Source organism: Lithobates pipiens, unplaced genomic scaffold (assembly GCF_037356315.1).
Source record: "Lithobates pipiens isolate NorthernLeopardFrog02 unplaced genomic scaffold, aLitPip1_a1.2 Scaffold_8, whole genome shotgun sequence".
Classification (NCBI taxonomy): domain Eukaryota; kingdom Metazoa; phylum Chordata; class Amphibia; order Anura; family Ranidae; genus Lithobates; species Lithobates pipiens.
Genome location: NW_027507903.1, coordinates 288,475,311 through 288,490,387, shown reverse-complemented (window position 1 = coordinate 288,490,387; position 15,077 = coordinate 288,475,311). Strand labels below are relative to the sequence as shown.

At 40.3% G+C, this 15,077-nt stretch overlaps 1 protein-coding gene across 1 annotated transcript in view; it reads left to right on the top strand.

Moving 5' to 3' along the window:
- LOC143962879 (uncharacterized) overlaps window positions 1-15,077 on the top strand; it is a 46,918-nt gene that overhangs the window by 5,686 nt on the left and 26,155 nt on the right. Inside the window, exons 2-3 of the mRNA XM_077472366.1 lie at window positions 26-207; window positions 11,693-11,782. Coding sequence (XP_077328492.1) covers window positions 26-207; window positions 11,693-11,782 — 272 coding nt within the window. The remainder of the gene's footprint in view (window positions 1-25; window positions 208-11,692; window positions 11,783-15,077) is intronic.

Genomic DNA, 15,077 nt, shown 5'->3' with positions numbered 1-15,077 from the left:
GCATAATGATTTTCTTACTTATCAGGATCCAACTGATAATAAAGCAAGCACTGACCCAGAAAACATGAAAGAAGATGATCACCCACAGCATTGCGAGTCTGTGTTGGAAAATGATCATGGTTCTACCACTTTGAACAGTGAAAATGAAATCTGCATTTATGAACGTACAAAATGTGTTATACCCAGAAATCTTCCACTTCTTGAATTGTGAGTGTAGTTTAAACTTTCTTCACAATGTGATCGGACCTGTAACATATTCATTGTGCAGTAGCAGTATAGTCTGTGGCTTCATTTTTTTCAGTTCTTTCATCCTTAGCGGGACACCTATCAAAAGTAACAAGACATTGGCTGAGGCAGAACTATTAATGGCTATCACCAGCCAAAAGTTTAAGTGTGGCGTGTCTGTAAATATTGCTGTCTGTGTACCTATTTAGGAGATTTCTCAGCGTAACAGATGTTAGAATTAAAAGTGAGGGAAAATTTCCCCACTTTTGCTTGACAGGTGTCAGACAAAACAGGAAGTGGGGCAAAAATGTATGCAGAAGGGACACATAAGTAAGATACAGTTTCCAGTAGTGCAATGGAGGTTTAGATTTAGAACCACTGCCAGGATTTTATTGTTGTCTTTGTCACTATGGGGAAGACTTATCCTCATTTCCTGCCCAGGTGACAGGTGTCAGATAGAACAGGAAAAGAAATCTACTTAATGGGTACACAAGGAATACTTCGGTTCTGGCAGAAAAATTGCTTTACTAGGGACAGAGACAGATTTTGAAACCCAGCAGGGGTTAAAAATCTTTCCCGAACTTGCGGTTGTAAATTGTGGGGACCTAGGTACTGGGCTCCTATTCTTCATTCATAATAAAGTAGTCCAGCATATAGCTCCTGAACCATAGTCTCTAGAGCAGGGGTCTCAAACTGTTACAAGTCCCATCAGGCCCCTATTTATTTATTGAAAATAATCAATTTAAATTAATTTATAGTCAATATTAATGAATTTATTTATAATTATTTATTCACTTTTAATTAATTGTTACTAATCACTATATATTAATTTAATCATATTTAATTTTGAGCATTTATCACTTAATTTTGATTGTTTATAAATTGTTCTAGCTGATTTCACTTAATCTATTGTAATCTGATTAATTTTCATTTCTTTGCACAAACAGTAATAGCCTCAGTGGGGGTAGGTAGCGCAGCTAATTTTATTCTTTATATACATTGTATTTTGGATGTGTATCACATCCTGATAGCTGCAGCTGTAACTGGATTTTTGTTTTTGAATTTTTGGATTAGGAGCGCAGTAATTTTTTCTTTTATTTGTTGCTTTTTTTGATACAACATTATTGCAGCTGGGAGGGTACTAGGTAATTATGGATATCTTTGAATATAGGGCCTCAAGGGTGGTCAGCATCGATGGAGTTTTTGAGGTATATAAAAATGATGAAGGAGATCTAGGAGGATTGTTTACTAGACTCAAAAATATCACTATATCGGAAACCCACCCACAATGGGATATAGCATACCTGGAGACTTATGTTAAATATAACATGGTCCTCAGGAGCTTGAGGTGGGAAGTTAGCCCTCAAAAGGGTGACATTCAATTATAAGATTGGTTTAAATATTTTAATGAAGCGGGGGTAAATTTCCTCAAATTCCTGTTAGAGAGAAAGAATGCCAACCTCTCCCGAAATTAAAAATATCAAAGAAAAATTTACCCCCCATCGAGATTCGGCAGAATATAAAGAGAAATCACAATCTCTCTTGAAGATTTTGGAAAAGGAGTAACGGGAACAAAAAATTAAGAAAAAGAAAAAGTATAACAGAGACTTAGCTGATTATCAAGGAGGGGTGGTGTTTGAATGGCAGAAAAAGATTTTAGCCGAACAAGATGCAAATAACATCGTCACTACGGCTAACCAACTGTCGGTTGGGGGTACCATCTGGCAGGGGATGGGGCCCCCCCAGACCCTAGAGTCACACAGCCACATACATCTAGACCCCCTTTTAAGGGAAGAGGAGGTTTTCAGCAATCCCCCCACAATTCCACTTTTAATCCTTGGAGTGGATTTCCAACATATCCCTACCCACCCCCCCACTCTTCACCCCCCCCCCCCCCTTCGACCTTCCAGACCACCATTTGGGAATGGACGTGGGCGGGAAATACCACTCAAAATCCCTACGGCCATGGACAATTCCTACCACCTCGTGTACAAGGACCTTACACTAATGAGGGGTATCAGCATGTCCCACCTTCTCAGTATTCTAGCTCTATGTATGGTATTCCGCCTTCACAATTTTCAGGTATTGCACAACCTAATGCTTCGTACAATTTAGGGTATTCAGGTGGCCCTAGTATTAGGCCTCCTGTAGGACCTAATTTTGACAACAGGAATGAGTTTGACTTTGGGGGTAACCCACAGAATAGCTTCTATCTGAATGGTCCCAGTGAGGATAGGGAACCTATTCTTTCAAATCAGTTTGGGGTGGCCAACAATTGCCCCTCGAATAGTTCACAGGACTCTGTTGCCAATAGAGGCCTAGAATATGCAGGTTCTGGGCCATTGTGCCGTAAACCTAACCAGTGGGGATTTCACAGGCCCAGTCAGGGAATAAAAAGGGCTATAGACTGAAAAGAGGAATTAGAGGGGGAAGAAGAGTACGAGCAAAAGAGAAAAAAAAACGTAGTTGGAACTGGTATCTTTAATCTTAGCACGGCTGTTCTAACTCAATCCGAAAAGACCGTGCTAGATAAAGGCCTGAAGTTTGCACCCCCCGTAGACTCAATAAGTTTGAAACCTATATGAATGTACACAAGTACATCCGTAAATTAAACATCAAAAGGTATATGCTTTCCAAAATAGGGTAATGAGACCTAACGATTATCATCATTCTGGACTCTCCAATGCTTCGCTGTTTAACCCCCCAGTGGCATTACCCCCGTCGATTCGTGTCTTTAGGGATGTGATTCTCAAAGACCTCGAATCGATGCCTGTTAAGAAAACTACACCTCAACCTGAGCTTATTGCTGGCCTAAATTCGTTATGCAACAATAAGGATCTCGTTATTAGACCTGCTGATAAGGGGGAGGATTGTTGATTTAAATAGAGCCGATTATATTGCTGAAATTTATCGTATCTTAGATGACCGTGAAACCTATTCCTTACTCAAATCCGATCCTAAGTTTCTATATCTTAACGAGTTACAGGATATTGTTAAGAGAGGATTTGATCAAGGTATCCTTGACAAGAAAGAAAGATCCTATCTTGTTCCTAATGTACCTCGCACGCCCATTATCTATTACTTGCCAAAGATTCATAAAAAACGTACCTGCCCCTCGGGATGTCCTATTGTTAGTGGGATTGATTCTCTTACGTCCTGGGGGGGCAGGTATATCGATTCATTCTTACAGCCTTTGGTCTCTAGGATGCCATCATATCTTAGAGACTCCCGTCAGGTCATTCATTTGTTATCCAATTACACCCCGACTGATAGCATGTGGCTGGTAATGGCCAACGTGGCATCACTGTATTCAATTATTCCCCACCAGTTGGGTTTTTCAGCATTTGAAGATTCTGGCCTTGTAGATGAACAAGTCCTTTTTATTATGGAGCTCTTAAGATTTGCAGCTACACACAACTATTTTTGGTTTGATCAAAGATTTTTTCACCAAGATAGGGGCGTAGCGATGGGGGCTAAATATGCCCCTAGCCTGGCAAATTTGTTTATGGCCCTATGGGAGGAGGATGTCGTTTATGTTGGCCACAGACCCCAGCTTAAGCTGTGGGCTCAGTACATTGACGACATCCTCCTCCTGTGGGATGGGGATCGTAGTGAGTTAGATGCTTTCATGCAATTTCTAAATTCGAACCAGAGAGGGATTTGTCTAAGTTTTGAGGCCAGTCAAACTAGTATCAATTTTTTAGATTTAACCATCTCTAAATCTAATGACCGCTTCATTACTTCTACATACTTCAAATGTACGGACAGGAATTCATATATTCCTACTGATAGCTGTCACCATCAGGCTTGGCTGAGGTCAATTCCTAAGAGACAATTTCTAAGGGTAAAAAGGAACTGTACCGAGACTGACAGTTTTTTAACGCAGGCGAAAGTTCTCTCTGAGCGTTTTTTGGATAAAGGCTACGATGATCAGGTGATAAAGTTTGCCCTGGAGGAGGTTGTTGCCACCAATAGAGAAGATCTGCTAAAAGTTAAAGCCAAGGTTTCTCCCAATGATCTGTCTGGCTCTGTTCCATTTATTACGACCTACTCAATACAACACAATAACATTAAAAAGTTGATCAACAAACATTGGTACATTCTGAACAATGATCCTGTGTTGAGCACCGTTTTACCAGCTAGGCCCTGGGTAGTGTATAGAGGTGCCCCCTCCCTTAGAGACAGGCTGGCACCCAATGTATTAGATCCCCTGGCCTCGAAGAAGGGTTTCTTCGAAAATCTAACTGGGTATTACCAGTGCCGTAGGTGCCGGGTCTGTTCTTTTAATGGTTGCTCCCAGAGACAAACTCATACTTTTGTTTCTTTTAGCACATCACGTGTATTTACCATCAAACCTTTCATCACATGCGCCACTGAAGGTGTTGTCTGTTAACTCCAGTGCCCATGTGGGCTACAATACGTGGGGAGGACTAAACTACCTCTCTATGTACGGTTAAACGAGCATATCACCAATATCATAAACGGTTTTCCTAAACATTCTGTTTCTAGACACTATCTAGAACATCATAATAAAAATCCAGCTAAAACTATTTTTTAGGGATAGACAAGTTTAGTCTGCCTTGGAGGGGTGGTTCTCTTGTCAGGGGTATATCAAGATTGGAGATGTCCTGAATTTATCGTTTAAAGTGTTACACCCCCTATGAACTCAATGTAGACGTAGATATCAACGCATTTATTGACAACTCTTGAGATCGGGTTGGTCAGTTTGGGATTTGGGTTGGGTGTTGGGAATTATGGTCATCCATGATACATGGCATATGGGAGGCTTTTTGATGTAAGATGATTTCGTGAACTCTTTGTGAGTTGGTTGTTAACAAAGGTAAAAAAAATATTGGAAAAAAAAAATTCTGAGGAGAAAAAGAAAACAGTCTTTTTGATAAACTACGTATATATCTTTTTGGTATAAAATATTTCTTTGGCAATTTTTGGGCTAATGTATTTGTAAATATGAATTTTTACTCATTTTTATGTCATTTTTATATTTCATTTCTTTATTTTTTTCATTTTTTCATTTTTTTATGTTTCTTTATTTACTATCTATTTCTATTTATGATATATTTTCTGATTCATTTCTTTTTTTCTTTGTTTCTATTTTCATTTTTATTTTTATTTGTATTTATTTTTATATTATTTTTATTTTTATTTTCATTATTTACATCTAGATTTATTTTTATTTGTATTTAGATTTTTATTTCTATTTTTATATTTATTTCGATTTTTTATTTATTTTTATTATTTTTTTATATATTTTTTATTTTTATTTTAATTTCTATTTATTTATCTTTATATTTTATTTTCATTTTCATTTCTATTTCCACCTTCATCTTATTTATTTTTCTTCTCAATTATTTTTATTATTTTTTCTATATATGTTTATTTAATAGGTTTGGATGCTAATACAAAGATTTTTATGATTTTCTATTATTTTTGCCATTAATTGTACCCTCTTTCAAGATGGCAATTGTGTTCAGTTGTGGTTATTACGACCACTTCCTGTTTCCTCCAACTCAGAAAGAGGTTTGGTTGTCAGTTCTGTTACACTTCCGGTGTTCATTATTCACAATGAGGCTTGGTTTTATTATTGTCCCTATTTAAACGTGATGCGTCAGCGCGTCGCCCATACCCCAGACGACGTCACCGTATGACGAAACGCGGGTGGTCCAGATGTGCTGACGCAACCACGTTGACCTTCTGAAAGGGCACTCGCATGCCAGCCGGCATTTCATGCTTTTTATACTGATATGTTTGTGAGTATATTTTGTTTGTTTGAATAAAAATATCCTGCCTGGTTTACGCTATGGGAGGCTTTCTTTGTGTTTTTCGAGTTACTATCTAAACCATTGCTTGCTTATGTGAAAATCTTCATGGTCCATTCGAAAGTGTTTCCGCAATATCAGTCAGGATTGGTGCAGTTCGGGTGACAAATTTAATGAGCGTTTACATATCGCCTTCTGGTAAGCGTGCATTCCCACTGATTTTCTCGGTTTTCTGGCTTGGTGAAGGTGGATCGCACGGCTGATTGGCACCCTCCTAAAGAGATATCTGTTTCATTATGAAGACTTTTTTGTTCGGACTTGTTTTTCATTTATTGTGGGTCACTGGTTCACTTTTTTGTTATGGATATAATTTTTTATTAATTTGCCACTGAGTTTTTACCTATTTAATTTATTTATAATTATAATCGCTGTATTTATTTATAATTATTTATTTATTGAATATAATCAATTTAAATTAATTTATTTATAGTTAATATTAATGAATTTATTTATTTATAATTATTTATTCACTTTTTGAATATAATTAATTGTTACTAATCACTATATATTAATTTAATCATATTTGATTTTGAGCATTTATCGCTTAATTTTGATTGTTTATAAATCTGTTTCACTTAATCTATTGTAATCTATTAATCTATTGTAATCTGATTAATTTTCATTTCTTTGAACAAACAGTAATAGCCTCCGTGGGGGTAGGTAGCACAGCTAATTTTATTCTTTATATCCATCATGCCTCTGCCCGTGTGAGTCTTACTTGTAACCGTCAGCCTTGCAATGCCTCATGGGACTTGTAGTTCTGCAACAGCTGGAGACCCCTGCTCTAATACTATGAATTTCTGTAGTGGCTCCCAATCAAGAAAGTGTATTATCAATGGTATTCTGTCAATCCTAACATAAGATAATGTTAACCATACAAATTAGAAGACAATGTATTAAATGTTTTTTTAAAGTCCAACAGTACCCCCCACCCCCGCCTCTCCACAAACACTTACTTGAGTCCTCTCAGCAAGGCAGCGACTGGAGCCATAGGCTTCTGCTGCTGTCAGTAAAATCATGAAATTATGTAAGGAGGGAGTTGGAAGTGTGGCCAAGCCAGGAGGACACCTGCTCAGAGTGGGGGGCGGAACCTATAGCACATGGCTTTGATAGCACTGGCAGGGAACTCCTGAAACGGAGGTAGGGGGCTGCTCTGTGCTCTGGTCTGGAAAAACAGATCCCTAAATTAACCCAAGCAGTGTTGATATAGGAATCTCCCCTGCTGCTGGTCTAATGTATTCTAACAGGAGGGGCAACCCCCCCCCCCATCAGAATACACAAATTAGCACCGCAGCCATTGGCTGCATGCGCTGATCGAAATGCTAGTTTTACAGTAGGACCGATCCACAGAAGCTAGTCTAACGACTCGCTTTTGTTGAACAGAAGGGTATACATGGACCGAAATTTGTCTGGTACCTGCTGAATCGGCCGATTTTCGGTACGCGTATACCCAGCTTAAGAATATGCCAAGTCAAAAACCCCTTTTCTGTGCTATCACCTGCAATTTTTTTTTTACGTTTGTGACAGGTTCTGTTTAACCTGCTTAGTAATACATTTTACCCTGGAAAACAAGCAAAAACTGTATCTTTTTTTTTTTTTTTCAACACATTAAATTGTGCTTGAAAATTACTTAAACCCCTAAAACATTATATATTTTTGTAAAGCAGAGAACCTGTACAATAAAAAGATGATATTTGCAAATTTTGATATTTTTCAGTAAGCACACACTTAAATTATTAAAGTGCATACAAACTTCCTTTGCTAAATGTAAAAAATTAGAGTGTGTGGAGTAAACGGTCGGCCTTAACCACTTGCCGACTGGTTCACGCCGATATACGTCAGCAAAGTGGCACGGGTGTGCAAAATTATGTACCCATACGTCGCTGAGTCATCCGTGGCTAGGTGTCCACTGATGGCCCGCGATCATGGCACAGAGAGGCAGAACAGGGAGATGTAAACAAGGCATTTCCTTGTTCTGCCTAGCAACATGACAGGGATCTACTGCTTCCAGCAATCGGGAGCAGTGATCTCTGTCATGTTCTAGTGAGCCCACCCCCCTACAGTTAGAACACACTGAGGGAACACACTTAACCCCTTGATCGCCCCCTAGTGCTTAACCCCTTTTCTGCCAATGTAATTTACACATTAATCGGTGCATTTTTATAGCATTAATCTCTGTATAAATGCCAACGGTCCCAAAATAGTGTCAAAAGTGTCTGATCTGTCCACTGCAATGTTGCAGTCCCGATAAAAATAATAATAAAAATGCCCTAAATCTATCCCCTATTTTGTAGACGCGATAACTTTTGCGCAAACCAATCAATATACGCTTATTGCGATTTTATTTTACCAAAACTATGTAGAAGAATTAGAAAGAAAAAGAACTGCGCTAGCCACAAAATACCCAATATGATTAGGGTATATGAAAGTACCAGACCCGCACTGTGGGTCTTAGTATCTAGTGTCTCAAAAGACCACCTCCAAGTGTGGTATAAACCATATACAAATAAGTGCAATTAAATTCAAAAAACAAAAAAATAAATGTGTATCAATAATGTGAATTCCCCGAGCTCAATATGTGTGTATCAGACTCTGTGTATAAACCCCTAAACCATAAAGGTAAGAATATAAAGCATATATATTCGCTATTAAGCATAAATGACCTATCGAAAAAATAATAAATCTGTGTTCAGAGACACTCTATGTAATGTCCATACAGTCATATATCAAAAAAATCAAAAATTAAAATAAAAATAAAAAGTAAGTGTCCATATAGTGAATGAACACCAGTGGTACAAAACTTCAAATGAGGTACGGCAGTAAAGAAAAGTTCCAAACGGCTGAACTGCAAATACACGAATTGAAAATCTTCTCCAAAGATGTGGTGTGCTTATCCCATCACCGAAATAAATGAATCAGCTCCTTACCAGATCCAGACGACCCCCCGTTACAGAGGGTCACCACAAGCAGTAGCAGTCAAAAGGGTGTCCGGATAGCGCCTCCTCCTCAGATGGTCACGGATCTTCCACGCGATGGGGTTATGGCTGTTACTCACTCCCAACTCGACGTGGTGTCACATAAGGGAAAACATAGGCTCCAGATAGTGTAAAACCAAATGACTTTAATTCTTAAAAGCGAACGTAAACACTTATATAAAAGACTTTAAAAACAGGTTCAAAACAAAGACGTGCACCGGCCGGATACACGCCAACGCAAAGACCAACCCGTCCTTCCTGGTCCACAAAAAACGAACACGACTTGGGGTGACGTCGACACGTTCGCACCGCCCTACGCGTTTCGTAATAATTTACGTCGTCCAGGCGGCCCCTGGACGACGTAAATTATTACGAAACGCGTAGGGCGGTGCGAACGTGTCGACGTCACCCCAAGTCGTGTTCGTTTTTTTTTGTGGACCAGGAAGGACGGGTTGGTCTTTGCGTTGGCGTGTATCCGGCCGGTGCACGTCTTTGTTTTGAACCTGTTTTTAAAGTCTTTTATGTAAGTGTTTACGTTCGCTTTTAAGAATTAAAGTCATTTGGTTTTACACTATCTGGAGCCTATGTTTTCCCTTATGTGACACCACGTCGAGTTGGGAGTGAGTAACAGCCATAACCCCATCGCGTGGAAGATCCGTGACCATCTGAGGAGGAGGCGCTATCCGGACACCCTTTTGACTGCTACTGCTTGTGGTGACCCTCTGTAACGGGGGGTCGTCTGGATCTGGTAAGGAGCTGATTCATTTATTTCGGTGATGGGATAAGCACACCACATCTTTGGAGAAGATTTTCAATTCGTGTATTTGCAGTTCAGCCGTTTGGAACTTTTCTTTACTGCCGTACCTCATTTGAAGTTTTGTACCACTGGTGTTCATTCACTATATGGACACTTACTTTTTATTTTTATTTTAATTTTTCATTTTTTTGATATATGACTGTATGGACATTACATAGAGTGTCTCTGAACACAGATTTATTATTTTTTCGATAGGTCATTTATGCTTAATAGCGAATATATATGCTTTATATTCTTACCTTTATGGTTTAGGGGTTTATACACAGAGTCTGATACACACATATTGAGCTCGGGGAATTCACATTATTGATACACATTTATTTTTTTGTTTTTTGAATTTAATTGCACTTATTTGTATATGGTTTATACCACACTTGGAGGTGGTCTTTTGAGACACTAGATACTAAGACCCACAGTGCGGGTCTGGTACTTTCATATACCCTAATCATATTGGGTATTTTGTGGCTAGCGCAGTTCTTTTTCTTTCTATTTCTGTTTGGTATATTTTTGGTATACATTTGAATTGCAGCTTCCGTTCAACACCATTTGTTTCTTTTCCCGTAGCGCAGTTTTTCCCCTTTTTTTCCTATGTAGAAGAATACATAACAGCCTAAACTGAGGAAGAAATGTGTTTTTTGTTTTTTTGTTTTTTTTGGGGGGGCATATTTATTTTAGCAAAAAGTAAAAAATATTGCTTTTTTTTTCAAAATGTTCGCTCTTTTTTGTTTATAGTGCAAAAAATGAAAACCGCAGAGATGATCAAATACCACCAAAAGAAAGCTCTATTTGTGGGGGAAAATTTTTGTTAGGTTACAACGCCACATGACTGCGCAATTGTCAGTTAAAATGACACAGTGCCGTATCGCAAAAAAGGGCTTGGTCAGGAAGGGGGTAAATCCTTCAGGGGCTGAAGTGGTTAAAATTGCATGTATCCACAAAATAGTGAAAAAATTACAGTACTCAAACAGGCGATGCTTTAAAAACCTTTATAGCTCAGCAGTTTAGAACTATTCATAAACAATGGAACTCACATTATTCCTATACTAGCATGCACGGTGATACACAATTGATATTTACATATGCACATTTACATATGCACATTTTCCTGGGGTTGATATGCCCCTATGTGGTAGTATTTTGCAATGGCAAGTTCCCTTTATAGAGACCCCTGATTTCTCCCCTGCACTGTGCCTGAGCTGATCAAAAGTATAGTCCCTGATCAGCTCCTATACTGGCCACTACCAGTCATTTCCAGGTGCTAACCTGAATATGCTTGAAGTAGAGTGCTTCTAAGCTTACAACATAGAGGGAAGATCCACAAATGAGTGTTCACTGATCTTCCACCGTTCTGCCATTCCGAATGCCTGGCATTAACCCTGAGTGTTACTTGGGTTTAAAGTTTAATGTTAACACAGTAATGGTCATGGATAACCATTTTTACATTGAATTCTAACACCAGGTAATGTTTGGGATTTTTGCCAGGGAATTTTAAAACGTACCTAGTAAAAGAAAATAGGTTGGCATTGCTCATTTTTCCCACTGAAAATTCTAGTTACATGTCTATCTTGCTAATAAAATAGAATCCTATTGTTGCTGAACTAGAAAAAATATGCAAAACAGATGTTCTGATCTAAGTACTTGTTTCAGGTCCAAGTATTGCAGGCATTGGTTTAATAGCCAGTATTTGAATATGAATAGATTTTCTCACAAAACATTTTTCCTTTAAAAGATCTCTAAATAGTGATGCCTACTACAGCATAATGAACTGTGACCACATATTCTTTATGTGCACAAAATTTATTTTTCATATAGTCTTATGTCCATTTCCTTTTTTTTAGACTGCTTGTAAACACTAAAGTATTCAAGGAAGAAGAAATGTCTTTTAAAAAAAAGTTAACTCCTGTATGGAAAATTATAGCTACTCACAGGTATTTCATGATGGAAGGCAAGATATATTGTTTTGTGCATTCACATTTTTAAGTGTATGTAAATGCAAAAAGTTGAACTCCAGACAAAATATTTTTTTGTTTGTTTTCAATAAAGTAGAGAAGAATTTTACTCAATCTGTATTCAAATTTCAATAAAAAGCAAGGTACAGAAAGGAAAATGGGTATTAAAAGAGAAGTGTGGATTTACAAAAAAGCAAACATACATATTCACCTAGATGGCTGTCCCCCGCCAGCTCTACATTGCAAAATGAGCGATGAAAGACCTTATCGCTCAGTTCTTGGTCTTCAGTGAGCAGACTGACTGACTCTCTGCTCCTCCAGCACTCACTGGAGTGCTGGACTGTGGAAGGGGCAGGAGCAGCTGGCTCAGGCTGTCAGTGGCATGCTGAGAGGCTGAAACAGCTGCCGGCCAGGCATTTGGGTGGATCTCAACATTATTATCAGGATCCCTGCAGAGCCTGCACTGGCTTTGTGATGTCAGCCTGTCACTTCGGCCTGTTTTCGACTGACTCTGGGACACAGGAGTGCAGAAATAAGTGGACTGCTGTGATCCCCAGGAGAAGTATGACCAAAAAAGGTTTGGCCATACTTCTCCTTTAAAAGCAACTACACAAAATGGGTTGGACATTGAGGGTCATATGTTGGTTCATAACAATGGAAGAATACAACGATGATCAACTATAATCTTGATGAAGCATTTATTGCTGTGTTCCTTTTAGCAGATTTCGCTTCACTTCCTTTATCATTGACAATAGCGCAGTAAAATACAAAGTGGGCGGCAATGAATGGATGAATTATCTAATGTACATACCTGTCCTGGTGACAGCAGTTAGTGTATGTACAACAAAAACTTTTCTCTTACGTTCACTGACTGACACAGCTCCTTTATTCTTGACCATTGGGTTGTTATGCCACCTTCAGGAGAGGACTAGGCAGAACATGTTAATATGTACAAAAAACAGAGCTTTCTAGTTCCGCCCAAGGGGCGGTCCCTTCAGTAACAACACCCCAGCCTGCTTCCTGCAGCCTCAGTTTTTTTTCTGCCTAGTGAAGGAGATGGACCTAGGAACCCTGTGGGCCCATCGGTCCGTTTACAGAAGTTTGTCTTTTGCGCAAGATTAAGATCCTGTGATCTGCTATGAACAGCCGGCTGTGTGACAGGCTGGATACTCTTATCGTTATAGTCTCCCCAGCCTGGCCATCGAGCGTGTGCAGACCATAGCTACGCGCTGGGTCGGCCACGACATGCCCCTCAGGCTCCAGGTGTGGTTGGTGAGCGCAATGCTTCAGGGCACACATATGACCAGGGTACTGATGTCTGCGTCACAGTGTGCCGTGGCCAGCAGCCACCCCGTACTGATCGGCGAGTGGGTCTGTGATGGAATGTCCCCAGCTCGTCCGGAATTGTAAGTACAGCTCTGCCTGCCTCGGTGGGGCTGGGCATTCCCTGTGAGGTCGATTCGGGGGTCCCTCTCCTCCCTCTCTTCTCTCCCTGTCCCTATCTCCCCTCCCCCTGTGAGGGATGCTGCATGGGCTGCTGAGTGGTGTGTGCGCCACATGGACAGGGGTCTCTCACTGTGGGTGGGGCGCTGCACTGGGTGGCTGTGCCTCTGGGTGTCTGTTCAAAAAAAAAAATGGATAAGAGGGCTATGGACTTTTTAGGCACAATTACAAAACATTGTTATTAAAAAGGTATAGTTTTATTTACAAAGATAGCATTACATAAATTAATATAAAAAAAAAAAAGTCATAAGCAATCAAAAATTCATCAACAGACGATGTTACTACTATTAGTACCGTAGTCATAATATAATTACTAAGAGACAAAGGACATTTTCTTCAATGATAAGTAGTCCAAGACTTTAGTATAATAGACAAAGTAGCGGAACATCAAAGATGACAAAATGCTGATGCTGGATTTGTGCTCGACATGTTTCGCGTACCTTTACGCTTCTTCTGGAGCAAGTTTATGACTAATTGTTAAACAAAAAACAACAATAGAAAGTTTATTTGATATGACAAAGACTATTATGTTACAGTATCACATTTTGTAAAAAAACTTTTTTGAAAACATAGAAAAAGTGGGTGTCTGTTGTCTCCCCGCTGGGTGTCTGGAGGTTTGCACATGCTGATCGCCATAGCTCTGTTCTGCCGCCATTTTCTCTGTCTTTTTTCACTGTTCCTCTCTGTGTACAGTTGTTTGGCGGCCATGTTTGGTGTGACTCAGGGAGAAGCATGGTCAGGAACCATTTTACTGTAGTTCGGCGACCATTTTCCCTGTGATTATGTCCTTTATACTGGACGTTCGGTGGCCATTTTGTTGTACCCCAGCTCGGTTTTTATGCCCAACGCTGGTCCCTGAGGCTCAGAACAGTGCGGTTTCTTCACTCAGACACCTGGGAGCTGACACAGGACACAGGCACGACTAGCTGAACAGAGCAGAACTCGATCAGGGTGGTGAGTCCTGTGGTGGGGGCCCCTCAGCCTGCAGAAGCTAGGAGGGTGGGACTATACACCTGTCCTAAGTCCCCAACAGGTGGTAAACAAGGTGGGTCAGCATGGCTTCAGAAACTGATGTTTCTTCTCCCTAACTTCCTGCAATTGCAACCGGCTCGTCTGCAAACAGTGCAGTGCTTTTGGACGCCTTTTCGGCGGTCCTGAAAATGTTCGTTGCTATAGTGGAGGCAGGGGGGGCGGTTGCAAGGTGGTAGAAAATGGCCCCTACCCCCCCCCCCCCCCCCGTCCTCCGGGGAGAGCTCTGACGCAGACTCGGCCCCGCTGAGACTGGTGGTCCCTGCTCTGTCGTTTCAGATGACGCTTACCAGGACCAATCGGACAGTGAGGATGATTCCCCATACGGGTCCGCACAAGAAAAGCGCTAGTTGGAGAACTTATCACAGCTGTGTATGATACCCTGGAGATCAGGAAACAGCAGGTCCTTCTGCTGCAGTAGTGGTCCCTTTTGGGTCCTGTAAGCCAGCCTGTACGCCTAAGGTGTTTCCGTATCAGACTTGCTTCAATAAGTTCATATACAGGAATGGGGGCGACCGCAATGGACTCTTTCTGTCCCAAAAAGATTGGCGGTGTGTTTCCCCCTAGTGGAGAGCCTTCTGCAATAATGGTCGGCTCCTCCGGTCGTGGACCCCCCAGTATCCAGGTTAGATAAGGTAACCACGATCCTGGTAGAGGGGGCTCCTGTGGTTAAGGACCCCACGGACAGGAAGCAAGGCAATGGCTCATTCCTTATTTACGGTTGGGGGGTCAGCAATACCAC